The sequence below is a fragment of the Calliphora vicina genome, chromosome 1 (assembly GCF_958450345.1).
Source record: "Calliphora vicina chromosome 1, idCalVici1.1, whole genome shotgun sequence".
NCBI classification, from domain to species: domain Eukaryota; kingdom Metazoa; phylum Arthropoda; class Insecta; order Diptera; family Calliphoridae; genus Calliphora; species Calliphora vicina.
This window is the reverse complement of record NC_088780.1, coordinates 83,113,635-83,133,267: the sequence shown is the minus strand read 5'-3', so window position 1 is coordinate 83,133,267 and position 19,633 is coordinate 83,113,635. Positions and strand designations below refer to the sequence as shown.

At 30.5% G+C, this 19,633-nt stretch overlaps 2 protein-coding genes across 2 annotated transcripts in view; one reads left to right on the top strand and one right to left on the bottom strand.

Annotated features, from left to right (window-relative positions):
- Positions 1-1,827: 1,827 nt before the first annotated feature.
- Positions 1,828-19,633, top strand: part of LOC135963259 (probable ATP-dependent RNA helicase spindle-E) — a 39,898-nt gene continuing 22,092 nt past the window's right edge. The window contains exons 1-6 of the mRNA XM_065515038.1: positions 1,828-2,063; positions 2,131-2,394; positions 13,173-13,322; positions 13,394-13,633; positions 16,941-17,057; positions 17,365-17,588. Of these exons, the coding sequence (XP_065371110.1) occupies positions 1,911-2,063; positions 2,131-2,394; positions 13,173-13,322; positions 13,394-13,633; positions 16,941-17,057; positions 17,365-17,588 (1,148 nt within the window). The 5' untranslated portion in view covers positions 1,828-1,910. The remainder of the gene's footprint in view (positions 2,064-2,130; positions 2,395-13,172; positions 13,323-13,393; positions 13,634-16,940; positions 17,058-17,364; positions 17,589-19,633) is intronic.
- Pbp45 (proximal sequence element A Pbp45) lies at positions 4,017-5,336 on the bottom strand. The gene has a single exon (XM_065515037.1). The coding sequence runs from the start codon at positions 5,300-5,302 to the stop codon at positions 4,166-4,168; it is 1,137 nt and encodes a 378-aa protein (XP_065371109.1). The 5' UTR covers positions 5,303-5,336; the 3' UTR covers positions 4,017-4,165.

Below are 19,633 nucleotides of genomic sequence, written 5' to 3'. Positions count from 1 at the left end.
AAACTAAAAAATGTAATAGGAATTTTTCTTAATTTTTAGACAAACATGGCAAACAATTAGTTTTACCTTTTAATGTTTCTTTAAAATTTCCTGTATCTTTAGCATTAACAAAAACAATGAAATAAATTCAAACAAATAAGCGCCCACGAATTCAATTGAAGGTGAGAGCGATTCTATAATATTTACAAAAACCACATGCAATTTGTTTTTGTTTATTTTACTGGGTCTGTCAAATTCTCCCAGTTCTGTCAGCAACTAACACTAATAAATTTGACAGCTCAAACTCCTAAACTAGTAAATAAAAAAAGTACCAATGCTATCGCCAAGTGTTCTACGATTGTAAGAACAATCGACTTTTTGGTCGGAAAAAAATCAAACATCGCTAAAAGTTGCGAAGCCGACTTTAATTGGACAGTTCGTATTACTGAGTATTGATCTCAGTTAAGATATCGTAATTTATCTGTTTTTTTATTATTTAGGGTATAAATCAAGATAAGCGAAACAGCTTGCATTTTTATAATTTTTTTGGTGTTGATAGCTCTCATAATTAGAAGCACAAAAACGTTAATATTTTTGCCTGCTCTCTCTTAGTTTAAGAGTTATAGGAATTTAAAGTCAATACATATAATTGTACATTTCTCATATATTTGGAAAACAAACTGATCGCTATGGGTATCATTGAATAGTGCTTCACTATACCTTTAATATGATATATAATATGGTACAGTTTATTAATATTGTGAACCAAAAATTCCTTTTTGAATTTATATGACAGTACTTCAGAAAATTTTGATATACCGGAAAAGTGATTTTAGCGAAGCCGGTGTTCGATACACCCCAGAGTTAAAAGTCCATTCACCCGGCCGAAGACCGACAATACAGAAAATGTGAATATTAACAGAAAAAAAATTATGAAAATATAAACTGTTACGGTGATCTTGATTTGTTCCTTATTTAGTTTTAAGTGTTGACTATTTTTAGTTTTTTATACAGAATATATCTCTGTACGTTAAAGTTTATGCCGGAAGCAAGCATTAGTTTATCATTAAATGTCAAAATACGTTTTAGTATTGTACTTTCTCTGTCTAGCAAGTTGCTTTTTCATTATTATCTTTTATTAGAACAAGACGTAAATAGTTCTAAGAATAATATTATTCCATCGTTTAGTAAATCAATGAAATGAAGAAAGAAAAAACTCAATAAGCATATTTACTTACCCGATAAAAATAAATTTTCTATTTTTGTGGTAAAAGTTTTATTTATAACATTCATTTAACCCATCAGTAGACCTAGCTACCATATATTTTTATATTAAAATAGGACCCATTGGGTAACATAGAGACGAGACGTCATTGTCAAAAACCTAAGTCTGTTGTCAAAAACCTAACTCTTGCAACAACAAAATACGTGTTAGTCAATGTATTTTGTTGTTGTATCAAACATATGATTTATTTTTGTTTGACAAATCGTAGTGTCTCGTCTCTATGTATAATTCTTTATGATAGGACCAAAGTCGGCTTTTCATAAATTCCAAAGCAGAAAAGTCGACCTTTTGTCACATCTATAAACTATACTATCGAAATCACCAAGACGTATTTAACAAGGTGACAGCAGTGGCGAATTGAAATAAATACAGGCGAATTCACTTATTTTTTATATATAGAGTTTGACATACGGACGTACGGGCGAATATTTTTTATATATGTAGTTTGACATTTGTGCGTGCTATTTCTATAATCAGCTGTGCTGCCGATGGCACCTTATTAAATGCACCTTGTATGCGGCCATAGAACAACAAACAAACGACTTAAAAAATTTGCAATAAAATAAGAACAATTGTATGATTTGGTTTGGTTTTTAATTTTTTGTGTTTAATGAAATAAAAAGAAAAATTCGTTTTACCAAATAAAATGGATGAAATAGAAGACTTTTTTAATATATCAAAAGATTTCAAACGTGTTAGTGCTCCTGTCCCAAAACCGATTGTCGAAGAGGCACCATCAACAAGTGCTAACGTCAAGCGAGAGCATGGAATATCCGAAAGTGCAAGTAAATACAGGAAGGTAATAAGTTGATTTCGGTTTGTATTGCATTTCTTATATCAGTTAATATATGTAAAACGAATTCTAGTTAGAAAAATCAGATTTTGGTGATGGTTCTTACGCCAAAAGAGCAGTTCTTCCAGAGGATTTGGGTATTCTTAGTGAGGAAGATGACGTAGTTGATTATCCAAAAAATGTAATTAACGATAGAGTCTACAGTCGATATCAATTTAATTTGGAACGTGACAAATCTTTGCCCATACATGATGTTAAAGATGAAATCATAAATAGTATTCGCAAGAATCCAGTCATAATTTTGGAAGGTGATACTGGATGTGGAAAAACAACACAGGTAATGAATTTGATTAAGATGTGTTATATTTATACGTGCATATTATATCTATATAATTTATACATACACATCTGCTCAAAATAATAGATACACCAAAATTTATTTTTTAAAAACGAAAAAAAATAATGGTATATTGTAAAATTATAAAAAAAATTCAGTCGATTTTTATTTATAGTTAAAAGGAGAGTAAAAAACAAAAACAAAATATTTCATAATTAATAATAAATATTATAAAGTAAATTAAATTTCTTAAATTTCGAAAAATTTGGTGCTCATAATAATAGATACATTTTTAAAAATTCTTATTAAACAAAAGCTAATAAATTTTATCTTAAAAAAATTAGTTTATTATTAAAGTAAAGCTAGTATCCAGTATATCCACCTTTGTTTTGTAAAACTTTCTCCACTCTTCTGGGCATACTGGATATCAAGTTCTGACAGTTCTCCAATGGAATCTCGTACCATATTTTTGCGTTTTCTCCCATAAATCGTCTTTATTTTTGAAAACTTCCTTCGAAAGCCTTATCTTTAATTCACTCCACAAGTTTTCTATTGGGTTTAAATCAGGGGATTGGCTGGGCCAGCTTAAAACAGGTACGTTATTCTCCAAGAACCAGTTTTTAACTAATCTTGAACTATGTTTTGGGTCGTTGTCCTGCTGGAATGTCCATATTAATGGCATATTTTCCGATGCATATGGAAGCATTACGTTTTCCAATATGTCTCTATACCCACTAGCATTCATGGTATCTTCTATTCGGAATATCGGACCAACACCATTCCATGAAAAGCAACCCCAAACCATTATGTTTCCCCCGCCATGTTTTACCGTCTTTTTTGTAAATTTAACGTGGAATTCTTTTCCTTTTGGTCGGCGTACATTTCTTTGGCAGTCGTTTCCAAACAAATTTATTTTTGTTTCGTCGCTCCATAAAATATTTCTCCATTTTTTTTCGCCTTCACACCCGGATCATTGTAAGTGCTCTTTAGCAAATTCTAATCTTGTCTTGATATTTTTTTGGCGCATTAGTGGCACTTTTCTGGCAATTCTTCCCGGCAATTTAGCTTGTAAAAGACGACGACGAACTGTTTGTGGACTGATTTCGTTACATAGCTCCGCAGAAATAGCTTTCGATGATATGAAAGGGTCTTTTTTAACCATAAGGACGATCCGCCTATCTGTTTCTGGACTGGTTTTCTTTGGTCTACCGCGAGTTTCTCTTTTTTGTTTTTTAGATAAAGCATTTTGGACAAAATGTAAAGATCTTCCTATGCTCTTTGCTATTTCCCGTAATGATTTTCCTTGATTTCTCATCGTTTGAACAATTTTTTTCTCATCTTCGGTACAATGATGATTTCGTCCCATTTTCTTCAAAAGAGTCCTATTTTTTATAAAATTGTTGCTAAAATTTAAATTATACTTACTGTTTCACGTAAATAGGAACAAAAAATTGCACAAAAAAAAAATTGTATATAAACAAATTACAAATTACTGATGTGTATCTATTTTTATGAGCAAATAATTTTTTGTAATTCAAATAAATTCGTTTTTAAAAATCAACATGAAAGCAAATAGTTGCCAGATTTTTGACTGACATGACATTGCCAGATAGAAATTTTAATAATATGATGTATTCTTAACGCTTGCGAGGAAATTTTCAATGTTACCGCCATTTAAATTTTTTCCAATTAGGTGTATCTATTATTTTGAGCAGATGTGTATGTATAACGATTTTAAAAAATAGATTACGAGTAAATTATTTTATATCGTCTAGAAAATTTGGTTATCGTCATTTTCACTATCATTTTCAAGTTCCAAGAGCTCAAAAGTATCATGCATTTTTACATTGGCCTCTTCACTATCTGTTTCAAGTTGCACCAGCTCAAAACTTTCTTGAACTTCGACATTGTCCTCATCTTCAGTTGACGAATTTCTAAGATCATCTGATATATTTTCTGGCAACTTTTGAGTCATAAGTTGTCTAACAGTTGGTCTGCCGAAGTGTCTTTTCGTCTCTGCTTGTTTAGATATGTCTTCTTCTAATGGTACCTCATCATCTGTTGCGTCGTTGCACCTGCCAGCAGCTTTTCGCTTAAGTTCTTTTCTTTTTTCATTATGGTTTGATCTATTCTTAGACGATGAAATGTTTTGGCTGTCTTTTTCGTCTAAAACATTACGTATAATCTTGAGTGCGTCTTGAATATCTTGGAATATAGTTGTTGATGGAAGTGCCTTTGCAGACTTATTAACTCCAGCGATGGATTTCTTTGTTTTATTATATTCCTCCTCAAGAGCCACCATGTCTGGTAGAACTTTTTCAGTATCGGCAACGGCTATTAGCTTTTGCTTTAACTTGACCCTTACGACCTCATCAGATTTAATTCCATTATGTATGTTATATATTGTATCATAATCTACTAAATTTTCTAAACCCACATCATAATCTAAGGCTGTAAAACGGAAAGCATCTTCTTTGTATAAGTGCCAAAACATGTACCGTACTTCAACCGTCATGCTGTTCATTGGCAGAGATTCGATAAATGTTAACAAATCTTGCCAAGTTTCGTAACTCGTAAGTATTTTTACATATTGTTTCGTGGGTTGTTTAAAATAAACGGCGTACATAAGATACATTCCGCCAATACGACGAACAAATTGACTGCTATCATTGTGTTCAAATTCAAGTTTTCCAAATGCATCTTTGGCACATACTATACGTTTAGCTAGATGTAATATTGTTTTAGTTGTCTGGATGACTTCTATGACAGTTGTTTGAATTGCATAAATATGTTGGAACATTGCCTTTTGCCACTGTTGGCAAAAGGATTTAAACGTTGGCTGATTACTCTCCACGAATTTTTCTATTAAACTCAAACAGTCTTCATAAATGGCCAGTTCAATTTCCATGTTTTCTCCGATTGTTTTTATAATTCGTTTGTTTAGAATCCGATGCAGGCCGGACAGCTGCTAACTGTGCTGCCATATCAAATTATGAAATACACATAAAGAAATTGTTGGTTCTTTCTAAATTCGAATAAATCAAGAAATAAAATATTTAAATTCGTCTTGGAATAATCATTATTTTAAGAGAAATAAAGTTGTTTTTACTGAACAATACATAATTCATTCATTCAATTTAAATTCAAAATATAGATAAAAGACATACATTGATAATATATTTTGGATATAATTGGAATTTAAAATTACACATGAATTACACATTCACTCAATTACACATGGGCTTCACATCCAAGTTAAAATTACACACAATGGCCCATAATCATAGTCAGAAATAAAGTATATTTTAAGAGAAATAAAGTCGTCTTTACTTAAGAGTGGACTTTGGGTCTACCATAGACAAGTTAAAGTATACTTTTGACGTTAAATTCGACTGTAAATATAAAACTAGCTGAAGCTGTTTTTAACTCATTTAACAACAGCATCAACTGTTATTCACCAAGTAAAAAAGTTCAGTCGTAAAGTAAATCTGGGCTGATTAACAACTCGCGCGTCATTGCAATTATTTTTTAAGTGCATCAGGCCGGTTTTAGTTTTTTTGCCTTCGACAATTTTGCGTCACACTCTGGCACGTGTGTGATGTAAGGCTTCGTATAATTTGATAAACCCTGGTGGAGACCATTAAAAACTCTTCGTTACTGGTGGAGCTTCATATATGAAGATATAGGTCGACTGGGGACTTACTTAAATCGTGTGGGATACCCTGGCGTTTTGGTTACGTACCCTTGCCAACAATTTTGAGAATTCAAAAAAAAAGGAAAAAAGTTCGACAAAAAGTCAAAAATTTTTAAATTTCAAGATATTCGCCCACAAACAGCATTTTTCTATATTTTTCCCGTTACTTTTTTTGTTTGCCACTTTTAATTTTCTAAGTCAGCTGTTTACCTAGCGTTTACACATGCAAGTAACAGTTCGAAAAACACAATACATACATACTTTTGCACTAACACAATCACACATGCAGCCACTTGCAGCTCACTGCCTACTGAATTTAGGTGGACAGTGATTTTCGACACTTTCATACAAGTGATGACAAATAGAGTTGCCAATAAATAGCTTTTAAAAAATTTATCAGAAGGTGGTAAAATAATAATTATATTTTTAACTAATTTTATGTATTTTTGTAAAAGAAAATAGTACAAATGACCACTAATGCTTATCGTTTTCGTAAAAATAGCAATTTCATTAGTTTTAATAAATAAAATTGTTACTAATATCTATAAAAATTGTTAACCTAACATTTTCCCCAGAAATTTTTATATTTGAATATCATGGTAACACTTTATTGTTATGAATAAAAATAATAAAATTTGGTTTCAAGCCGCAAATGGACTTAAAAATAACAAATGCTGATATATAAAAGGTTTATTTATCGAATTAGCTGTAATATTCTTATATTTGTGGCATTTTGAAGACATCATTCTCCTTCGCTAACATTTACAAAATGAACTTTTACTTGCATGTGTAAACGCTCAAGCAACTTGTAGACATTTCGATGTATTTTCGACATTTTCGATAATAATACGTATTATCAACTTTCATCAATCTACTTGCATGTGTAAACGCAGCGTTAGGTCTACATTTTTTTTGTATATTGTATGAAAACATTTTCTACATTGAGGTGACACAATTCAGTGATGTTAACTTTTTAATTTCGATTACCGTACAGCCCTAAAAAAATTACCGTTTTTTAAGTAAAATTACCGTATGCAGTTTTGTACAAAAATAATAATATTTTCTTATTGAAACAGGTTTATTTTTATAATTCAATATATCGAGGGCCTATATTCAAAACTCTCTATCTTAAAAAACACAACTTTTCAGGAAAGCCAAAAAAATGTTTTTTCGCGTATTACTTGAGTTATTAAAATTCGGTATGCTACAATTATTATTTTAAAGCAACTACTGAATCTCACATACAATTTGTTTTTAAAATTTTGCATTATTTATATTTTCTTCTCAAAATATTCAATGTGTATGTATAAAAATGATAAGATAGAGGATTTTGCATTTTAATAGAATTAAATTATTTTGATTTCATTTATGCCATCTGTCAGTTTTTAACGTGATTTATTTAGATAACGGCTAATAATACAACATAAGATAAAAAACACTTTAAAAGTAGACACTTTTTAAGCAAATTCCAACTTTAACCATTAATTGTTATATAAAATATTGGTTGGTAAAATAATTCCATGGTAATTCATTTTTTTAAATGATTGCAAAATGTAAAATTCATGTTCAGCATTCAAAAATTAGTAAGAACACATGAATTGCAAGAAGAAATTATTCAAAAAAAATATTTGAAAATTAATTATTTGAAAAGATAGAGACTTTTGCATTCGGAAAAAATTAATTGTATAACATAGAGAAATAACAAAAATGCAAATAAAATAGCAAAAAACAATATGCTTGTAAGAAATTCACATCATAGATGAGGACTGTTTTACTGAACATTTTACCATCAAAAACTAATTTTCATGAATATCAAAGATAGAGGGTTTTGAATATAGGACCAAGTTTGTAAAACAGCAGAATGCCATTTTTATCAACATATTTTATTTGCCTTATAAGCATAAATTCCTTATCAATTCCATTAAATTCATCCATTTGAACATTTTCTGGGAAATGAAAAACTAAAGGATATTTTAATATTACAGAAATATTGGTATCGAACAATTGGGGATTTATTACGTCAATGTTTTTAATGATTGCATTTGATTTGATTCAAAAAAATGTTTGCAATCAGTTTTTAATACTAATTTGTTTGTATTTGTATCCATACTTGAAAGACTTGCGGTAGTTGGTTATCATCATCCTCAAAATTTTATTATTATTTTAATGAGAAATATGTATATCATATGTAGACACATTATGGAAATATAACTTTTGCGATATAATTCTTAAAAAATTTATACTTTTTAAAATTACCGTACAAATGTAGAAATTACCTGCCTACCGTACGGAGGACTAAATTACCGTACAATACGGTAATTACCGTATGGTTAACATCACTGATTCAATTTAAAACATACTTTAATTTTGACTAAGTTGGAAAATAATTAAAAGCGGGTTTTTATTTTAAAGTAGTTTTTAAAAAGAACCGACTTTAGTATTTGACTATGATTATGGGCCATTATTTTTTATAAACTTATTTATGGCCAGACCTGTTGCGAAAACTGAATTTTCGCGATAACAGAACCCAAAATTTTATTGAGAAATTTGATGTACTTTTTAAAGTTAGTGTTTAGGTTGCATCCTTTTGGTAATAACTACATTAAACGTATTATACTATTTTTAACAACGTTAGAATCTATTGTTGCTTCCTTTTTTATGCAACTTTGCTGGAAGTATTTTACTAGATTCTAGCGAGTAAACCGTTAACGGGTCCTTAAATATTGTTTGCCACCATATTATGTTTGTTATTTTTAGCATTAAAAAACACTTGTCAAATTGTCTTCGACATAAGCACTACGTGCATTTTTACTAAAAAACGCAATATATCCTTCTACGAGGTAATATTTATTAACAATAAAAAGAGATCTTCGTCCCTAATTTAAACTTGAAATTTGTTTGTTTTATTTTTATAACAATTTTGGAAAACTTGGATTGATGCCAAACAGTTAGAATTGTTTTTTTTTTGACATATTTACATTTTAAACATTTTTAAAGAAATCGGAGATTTTGAGTTGCTTTTTTGGCAAATTATATTTTAAAATAACAGCTGAATCAAGTTCATGTAGTGCTGTTGTCTCCTTATCATTTTCCAAAGCCCATTGTATGCATATGTTTATCGATGTTATACAATCGTCCACCTTAATTTTGTTTTCTTCATGACCACTCCTCCGATTCCGTATTTAATAATTCCATTTGCTCCTCATTACTTTCCACATGAAATTCTTCTTGAATCCAGTTGTTTATGTTTATGTATCATCGTTTTTTTCCTGAATTATATTTTGTAAAATATTTAAGGGCATGTTATACTTTTCACTCCATTCAGTACCGAATTTGACAACGCGTTCCAGGATTTTCGGATATTGGAAACTGATATTTTATCCCAGGACGTAGCTAGAATCTGAACTGCATTTTTTTGTGAATAAGCGCAGTGCAATTGGGTGATAGATTCATTGCTATAATTAAACCGTCATCACTTTTTAGTTACTCAACTGGGTGACACGCAAAAGCAAAACTGCATTTTGCTACAGACCTTTTGAAGCCAAAAATTGTCTGATCTAAAAAATGTTTACTTATGGGGAACAAATTCTTCATCAGTCCTTTAATATAAATGATGTTATCCAGGCGTTATTACTGGAGTTGTATATTACAGGATTATGGAAAAAACATTTTAAAGGCGCGTGGGTTTTTCGATTTTCCAACAACCAACAATTTCAGTTTGTCTGTGCCATTCGCAGGCAAAAAAGTTATTCGCCCTTTACATATTTTTCTTCTGGGAGCCGTTTTCTCATTACATGTGACAAGAGTCGGCATTGTAGATTTGGTGAAGAGTCTACCCACGCTCATCCAAGTAATCCTTAAACTGTTTCACAAATGGATCAATGAGGTTTGAAGAAAATTTCTAGCCCGTTATTTTTATAAATCCTATTCCATGTCGACGCTTAAATTTCTTCAACCATCCTTCACTTGCATTGAATAATTTTTTTTTTGATAAATTTTGGAATACAAATGACTGGATTTTGATCATAAAATCGCTGCTGATATTGGAAAAAAAATTCCATTTGTTTTACAGATCACTCTTGGGGTTTTTCCATTCCATTCGCGATAAGTATTTTTTTGTTTCTTTTTTTTTTTAGTTTCCGCTCTATGTGTATTTCTCTATGTCTCAAATATTTAAAATTTGGTAGGTTGGAATCAGAGATGTACATGAGTTGATTCGCTTTTTATACCCTCCACCACCACAAGTGGTGAATGATGGTATATATAAGTTTGTCATTCCGTGTGTAACATTGAGAAATATTCATCTGATACCCAACGAAGTATATATTTTCTTAATCCTTAAGAAATTCTAAGTCGATTGAGCCATGTCCGTCTGTCTGTCCGTATCCAAAATACGCAAACAAAATTGGTAGACTTGCAAAAAATATGTTTATTGTTGTCCTAAGCAGTTTGGTATTGAAAATCAGCAAAATCGGTTCAGTAGAACCGGAGTTGTGAACCAAAATGTGAGACAACACAAATTTTCACATATTTTTGGTTATTTGTGTAAATATGTATATTGCAGATAATACCATAAAACTTTACACACTCTGGTGAAAATTATAAGAATCGGTTCATGATTTCTCCTAGCCCCCATACAAATTTCTTCCCGAAATATGGTTCTATGGTCTATAAATGCCTTCAAAATTGCAGTATCCATACAAAATTCAGCAAAAATAAGTTTCGTGCTAAAATAAATCACAACACTAAATTTTTTGTGGATCGGCCCATTTGACCATAGCCCCCATATAAAGTTTACTTCCGAAAATCACTTTCGTCATAAATAATCCCCATATATACCAAAATCGCTATACTTAATTCTATGATGATCGGCCAATAATTGGTTATAGCTCCCATATATGTATATCAACCTAAAAAATATGTATGCAGGTGGAGGGTATTTAAGATTCGGCAAAGCCGAATATACCGTTCTAACTTCTTTTCTATATGAATGAAATCACTGCATTTGTTGTGTTTTCAATCATCAACATGTGCTAATTATATTGCTTGCAGTGCTTGCGCTCTCACAATTGATTGCCATTTACTCAATCATTTTTTAAATGCCTTTAGCAATAACAACTCAAAAGTGATTACTGTGTTTTGATTTGTATACAAAGTATTCAAATTATTCATAAAAGCTCGATGATAAGTTGAATGCATAAGAGAAAAATCAGTGCATTAATTTGTTTTAAAAACTAATTATCGTTTTATTTTGATACAATGAACTGCGAAATAATAAAAAAAACATTGAAAAAATTGAAATAAGCAAGAAAAATCCTTCTAAATACAGTCTTAAATTAATTAAAATATACTCATATAGGAAAGTGTATATTTACTCAAAAAGCTCTTCTTATATTCATAACACTCATATTGAATCCCTGCTTTTGTGAATGGTAAGAGTTCACAGATTTTGCAAGCAATTACATACATTTTGTAACAAAACACTTGCTATGGTGAATCATGCAATGATAGTATTCGTTTAGTTTATGTATATTGATAACTCAGTATTCACTTTTGCAAAATAATAAATATGTCATTTGATTTTTATTCATGCAAATCTCTGGTTGGAATATAGATAAATACACATCAGAGATGTGCATGAATACCATTCAAATGACAGTTATTATTTTGCAAAAGTGATTTTTCTTGCATATTTAAATTTTTTCAATATTTTTTATTATTTCGCAGTTATTGTATCAAAATAAGACGAAATTTAGTTCTTGAACCACGCGCGAATGTTTATTTAAAACAAATTAATGCACTGATTTGAATGTTTTGCATACAAATCAAAACACAGTAATCATTTTTGAGTTGTTGATTGTGTAAATGGCAATCAATTGTGAGAGTGCAAGCACTGCAAGCAGTTTGCACATGTTGAAGATTGAAAACACAACAAATGCAGTGATTTCATTCATATAGAAAAAAGCGAATCAACTCATGTACATCTCTGATACACGTATGTAGATCAGAAAGTCTCCTGTGAAAGACCTAACTAATTTGTCAAAAATCTAAGTGGTGAGAATGTATTAGTAAAAAAACTATGTGAAAACAAAAACGACACTCGTATGTGTGATTGTTTTGAGTATTATTTTTGTTTGGGTTGTTTTCTAGTTTCCGCTCTATGTGTTTTTCTCTATGGATTGGAAATTTATTTTATGTGTATCATAAATATTATTCTAATTTGGATAAGAATAATTTTCGCATACGTAGTTCGGTTTTGACAAAGACGTCACCGTGTTAAAATAATAAGTTAATATACCAAGAATTGGTAAAGAAAGGTTTTGCTAGGTCCTTGTTTTTATACCCTTCACCTTCGTGAGAAGGGTATATATAAGTTTGTCATTCCGTTTGTAATTTCTACATTTTTCATTCCGACCCTATAAAGTATATATATTCTGGATCCTTATAGATAGCGGAGTCGATTAAGCCATGTCCGTCTGCCTATCCGTCTGTCCGTCTGTTAAAATCAATTTTCTGAAGACCCCAGATACCTTCGGGATCCAAATCTTCAATAATTCTGTCAGACATGCTCTCGAGAATTTTGCTATTTAAAATCAGCAAAATCGGTCCACAAATGGCTGAGATATAAGGAAAAAACCAAGACAACCTCGATTTTTGACCTATATCTGGATTACTAAGACATTATGGATATGGATATCTAATGATAGATATTTCAAAGACATTTGCAACGACGTATATAAGACCATAGTAAGTTGGACCTACAATGGGTCAAAATCGGAAAAAAAATTTAACCCGATTTTTTTTTTCACAAAAAAAAATTGAAAAAACAAAAAAAAATTTAAAATAACAATCGAAAAAATTTTTTTCCCAAAAAATGAAAAAAAAAACAAGTGGAAAAAAAATTTAATTTTGTTTACCTAAAAATATTTAAAATTTTGAAGTATAATTTGGTGAAGGGTAATAAGATTATAGCACTCTTACTTGTTTATAACATGATTTATTCTACGCATTTAGGTTTTTCACTCATACCTCCCGTTCTAGTGTTATAAAACTTGAATGAACACGCAATATTTTTTATTTGAAGGTTCCCCAATATATCCTTGATGATGCATATCGGCGTAGTGAATATTGCAAAATTGTTTGCACACAACCACGACGAATTGCTGCCATTTCGATATGTCGTCGTGTCTCTGCAGAGCGAAATTGGAATGAAGGTACAGTCGTCGGTTATCAGGTATGTTCATACTATTAAATCTTTCTGATACATAATTGAAGAATGATTTTAAAAATATTTACATTTGCAAGGTTGGTCTACATGCCAATTCAAGTGAAGATACGAGATTACTTTACTGCACTACTGGTGTCCTTTTGCAACAACTGATCAAGAACAAAACGTTGGAGCCTTATACACACATTATATTGGACGAAGTTCACGAACGCGATCAGGACATGGATTTTCTACTTATAATTGTGCGTCGTCTTTTAGTCACTAATTCCAAGCACGTTAAAATAATTTTAATGTCTGCTACAATTGACACCAAAATGGTAAGTATATGCATATAAGTTAGAGTGTCCCAAAAATTTTTTTTTTGAATTTCGGAACGCATACCCTCTAATTTTTTTATATATATAAAACTATAGTTAAATATGAAATTTTGTCTTTCTATCATGATTGTAACCCGTGCCGACTTGCGATTTAGTTTTGTGGTGCATTTACAAGGGGAAAAAATGCAATTTTTTCAGTTTTTGTAAAAAATTTGCCATTAAATAATTACTTTTGCAATTTAATTTAAAAGAATCGATATGTGTACGTAATTGTCGTTCTAATAAGATATACAACAAAAAAATCGGTTAAAAAATGTTAAAGTTATTGAAAAATCGCCAGGTCATTAACGTGTCTCAGGCTACTAGAACAAGAAACGTAGGAACAAAATTAACATATTTTGAGAAATATTAAAATAAGAGCTTATTTTTACTTAAAATATATACATATTTACTTGTATATTTTGTCTTCGTAGGATACCGTTAACCTATTCGCAGGTATGACCAAAAAAAATATTTTTTTTAACGGCAGTTTCAAAACAGAATTTTTTGATCATCACTTGGGAATTTATTGTCAACATAATAGAGAATAAAAATGTGAAAAAATTATGTCAATACCTCCTATAGTTTTTCCGTACCTTCGATTTAAATTTTGCGATTTTCGAGAAAAACTAATTTTTTGGCCATATTTTGGCGAATGAGCCGAATTTCCTTACTGTTATGATTTTTAAGTAAAAGCTATTCAGAATATTATAGTCCATGTAATTTTAAATATAGTCTGAAAGTTTTACTAAAATCGGAAAACGTCAACCCTTAAATCGGGAAGGTCAAATTTTTCAATATTTGGAATTTCTCATGGAAAAATATCGAAATGTTATATATTTTTTCAATTATTATATAACATTTCAAAAATCCTAACAGTTTTTACTTAAAAATCATAACAGTAAGGAAATTCGGCTCATTCGCCAAAATATGGCCAACAAGTTTTTCTCGAAAATCGCCTAATTTAAATAGCAGGTACGGAAAAACTATAGGAGGTATTGACATAATTTTTTCACATTTTTATTCCATATTATGTTGACAATAAATCCCCAAGTGATGATCAACAAATTCTGAAATTTGTTTAACAAAATTTATAAAAATTTGAAATTGGAGTTTTGAAACTGCCGTTAAAAAAATATTTTTTTTGGTCATACCTGCGAATAGGTTAAGGGTATCCTACGAAGACAAAAACTCATATACAAGTAAATATGTATATATTTTAAGTTCAAATAATCTCTTATTTTAATATTTCTCAAAATATGTTAAATTTGTTCCTACGTTTCTTGTTCTAGTGGCCTGAGACACGTTAATGGCCTGGCGATTTTTTAATAACTTTAACATTTTTTAACCAATTTTTATGTTTTATGTCTTATTAGAACGACAATTACGTACACATATCGATTCTTTTAAATTAAATTGCAAAAGTAATTATTTAATGGCAAAATTTTTACAAAAACTGAAAAAATTGCATTTTTACCCTTATAAATATATAAAAAAATTAGAGGGTATGCCTTCCGAAATTCCAAGAAAAAATTTTTTGGGACACTTTAATATACATATACACATCTGCTCAAAATAATAGATACACCTAATTGGAAAAAATTTAAATGGCGGTAACATTGAAAATTTCCTCGCAAGCGTTAAGAATACATCATATTATTAAAATTTCTATCTGGCAATGTCATGTCAGTCAAAAATCTGGCAACTATTTGCTTTCATGTTGATTTTTAAAAACGAATTTATTTGAATTACAAAAAATTATTTGCTCATAAAAATAGATACACATCAGTAATTTGTAATTTGTTTATATAAAATTTTTTTTTTGTGCAATTTTTTGTTCCTATTTACGTGAAACAGTAAGTATAATTTATATTTTAGCAACAATTTTATAAAAAATAGGACTCTTTTGAAGAAAATGGGACGAAATCATCATTGTACCGAAGATGAGAAAAAAATTGTTCAAACGATGAGAAATCAAGGAAAATCATTACGGGAAATAGCAAAGAGCATAGGAAGATCTTTACATTTTGTCCAAAATGCTTTATCTAAAAAACAAAAAAGAGAAACTCGCGGTAGACCAAAGAAAACCAGTCCAGAAACAGATAGGCGGATCGTCCTTATGGTTAAAAAAGACCCTTTCATATCATCGAAAGCTATTTCTGCGGAGCTATGTAACGAAATCAGACCACAAACAGTTCGTCGTCGTCTTTTACAAGCTAAATTGCCGGGAAGAATTGCCAGAAAAGTGCCACTAATGCGCCAAAAAAATATCAAGACAATATTAGAATTTGCTAAAGAGCACTTACAATGGTCCGGGTGTGAAGGCGAAAAAAAATGGAGAAATATTTTATGGAGCGACGAAACAAAAATAAATTTGTTTGGAAACGACTGCCAAAGAAATGTACGCCGACCAAAAGGAAAAGAATTCCACGTTAAATTTACAAAAAAGACGGTAAAACATGGCGGGGGAAACATAATGGTTTGGGGTTGCTTTTCATGGAATGGTGTTGGTCCGATATTCCGAATAGAAGATACCATGAATGCTAGTGGGTATAGAGACATATTGGAAAACGTAATGCTTCCATGTGCATCGGAAAATATGCCATTAATATGGACATTCCAGCAGGACAACGACCCAAAACATAGTTCAAGATTAGTTAAAAACTGGTTCTTGGAGAATAACGTACCTGTTTTAAGCTGGCCCAGCCAATCCCCTGATTTAAACCCAATAGAAAACTTGTGGAGTGAATTAAAGATAAGGCTTTCGAAGGAAGTTTTCAAAAATAAAGACGATTTATGGGAGAAAACGCAAAAAATATGGTACGAGATTCCATTGGAGAAGTGTCAGAACTTGATATCCAGTATGCCCAGAAGAGTGGAGAAAGTTTTACAAAACAAAGGTGGATATACTGGATACTAGCTTTACTTTAATAATAAACTAATTTTTTTAAGATAAAATTTATTAGCTTTTGTTTAATAAGAATTTTTAAAAATGTATCTATTATTATGAGCACCAAATTTTTCGAAATTTAAGAAATTTAATTTACTTTATAATATTTATTATTAATTATGAAATATTTTGTTTTTGTTTTTTACTCTCCTTTTAACTATAAATAAAAATCGACTGAATTTTTTTTATAATTTTACAATATACCATTATTTTTTTTCGTTTTTAAAAAATAAATTTTGGTGTATCTATTATTTTGAGCAGATGTGTATATTTTTTATGATATATTGAAGTAATTTTTGTATTATTTTTTCTTTTAAGTTTTCTAACTATTTTAAAGTACGGAGAAATCCAGCACCGGTAATAGGAACAGACACTCGTCGACTTTTTCAAGTTAAAGAATTTTATCTTTGTGATTTAGGTCGAATTAATAATCTTGTAAGTAAAATCTCATAACTACACATATGAGGCCAATTCAAAGCAGTTGCATATTTTGAATTTCTTAATTTCTCCCCTTTTACATTGTACTCTCACTTTCTCTAAGATCAACTCGTATAAATTTCAAGTTTAAAAGGAATGAGTATAACAAATAAAATGGAAGTCAACAATAATTTGGTATAATTTTTTTTCGGTAGGATTTTTGAGTAATAAAATATGAAATAAGCGGCAACTAGATAACTTTGAATTGGCCTATTTTAAATCAATTGTTATTGCATATCCAAATTTTCATATTGATCTATTGCAGAATGCCCAAGTGAGCCATAATGATCCAGGAATATCAGTCGAAATGTACAATTTAGCTTTAAAATTAATAATAGTAATTAATAATATTGAAAAACAAGATGCTGCATTCAGTACAGATCCAGATCACGACGAAAATAACAAAACGTCTATATTAATTTTTTTACCGGGCATAAATGAAATTGAACAGATGTGTAAAAAATTAGAACAATTAAAAGATACCGATAAGTAAGTACAAATATTTCATAAACTTTTTCCAGTAATGAAAATACAATGTTTAATGTTTTTTTAGAATTTATTTTTCACAATTTTCCATTTATCAGGAAATTATGTAGTTTTTATTCTGATCGATTTCGTTTTAGGTTCTTCAGAATCAGTGTAATTTAATAATTTCAAAAATATTTAATAATTCTCTGTTTATGATTTTAATTTCCCAGCGATTTTTTTCTTTTGCTCGAATATAAGAAATAAGTGGGTTTTACTTGCTTCAATTAATCTATCGCATTATATATTTTTCGTATTCGAATATTATAAATATTTTAATTTTTATTTTGAGTTAAACGCTGGATTTTTTTGGACAGTTTTAGTATTAATTGGGCCTAACGACGAACACAGCAGATTTTGGTTGAAATTGCCTAGCCTGGGATTCTCATAGTACCTACCGTTGCCTAAAATAGCCAGCTAATTCCCCATATAAAGCCTAATTGATTTCCTAGATCATATCTGGCTATATCCCACAGTACATCATGTAATCTTTCTGCTAGCCATTTCTGCCTGAGACCTTGTATCCTAGAACATTTACACATAATATTGTTACGTTTTAACCTTTTCAAAACGTTGGTTTATTTCCTTTAAATAAATCGGATACTTTTGATTGCAAATAAAAGCCGTTTAGTAGTTTGAAAATTTTTATTATTTAAAATGTACAACAACAGAATTAAATAGTCACTCAGTGTTTTTTTATATACGTTTATAAATTCGCAGAAATACAGACACACTTTATAATGTACACGAATTCACTTGAAAATGCAGCACACTTTAAGGCACTCAGTTGATGTTTATTCGAATAGCGTCACTGATAAACTCACTAACGACTGCAACTTCTGCTACTATTTATAACACTGCCATCTGCACTCTAGATTGTTCTTTAACTGTCAAAGCTCGTATATTCGAAACCTAGACCTTTCGAATACACACGCCATCTCTGGTGAACTTTCTACAATGTTCTTTAACTGTCAAAACTTGAATATTCGAATTCGAATATACGAGTCGCAGCAAACATTCAGCGTTGCCATACTTACGATCAATGATCAACTCAAAGCTTTTATTTAATGTTAATAATGTCCACAGATATGTTACAGTTTGAGAGGCGCTGCTATTTGAAAGCATTATGCAACTTTAAATCAGCCGTTAAAATCGTTATATTTGAATTCAAGTTTTAACGTTTTAACCTTTTCAAAACGTTTGGTTTATTTCCTTTAAATAAACCGGATACTTTTGATTGCAAATAAAAGCCGTTTAGTAGTTTGAAAATTGTAACAGCTCTTTATTTATTTAAAATGTACAAAAACATAATTAAATAGTCACTCAGTGTTTTTTATACACGTTTATAAATTCGCAGAAATAAAGACACACTTTATAATGTACACGAATTCAATTGAAAAACAAAGCACACTTTAAGGCACTCAGTTGATGTTTATTTGAATATTTTGAATTTGATAAACTCACTAACGACTGCAACCTCTGCCACTATTTATAACACTGCATTACCATCTAGAAAGCTCTATTTCTACAATTTTCTTTAACTGAATATTCGAATTCGAATATACGGTCGCAGCAAACAGCGTTGCCAACTTACGATCAATGGTCAACTGAAAGCTTTTATTTAATAATGCCCACAGATATGTTACAGTTTGCTATTACAGCACTGTTATTTGAAAGCATTATGCTATTTTTAAATCAGCCCTTAAAATCGTTATATTTGAATTCAAGTACAATTTCGTAACACTGCCCCCCGCTTAAGCCTGTTCGTCGACAGACCAAGCACTCCAACGGGAACCATTCTGTCGTTGCACTGTTCAACGAGGGCCTCCATTGTTACATGGCCACTTCTCACATCCGCTTGTTCCAACACCAACAAACCATTGTCTATACCATCCTCCACTTCCTCACGGGCCCATACCAAATCCTCTGACTGCGGTGGCAACCTTTTGTGCTCAACAAAAACTAACTTTCTTACTTGAGACTTGCTCTCATATCCGACGTCAAGGGGT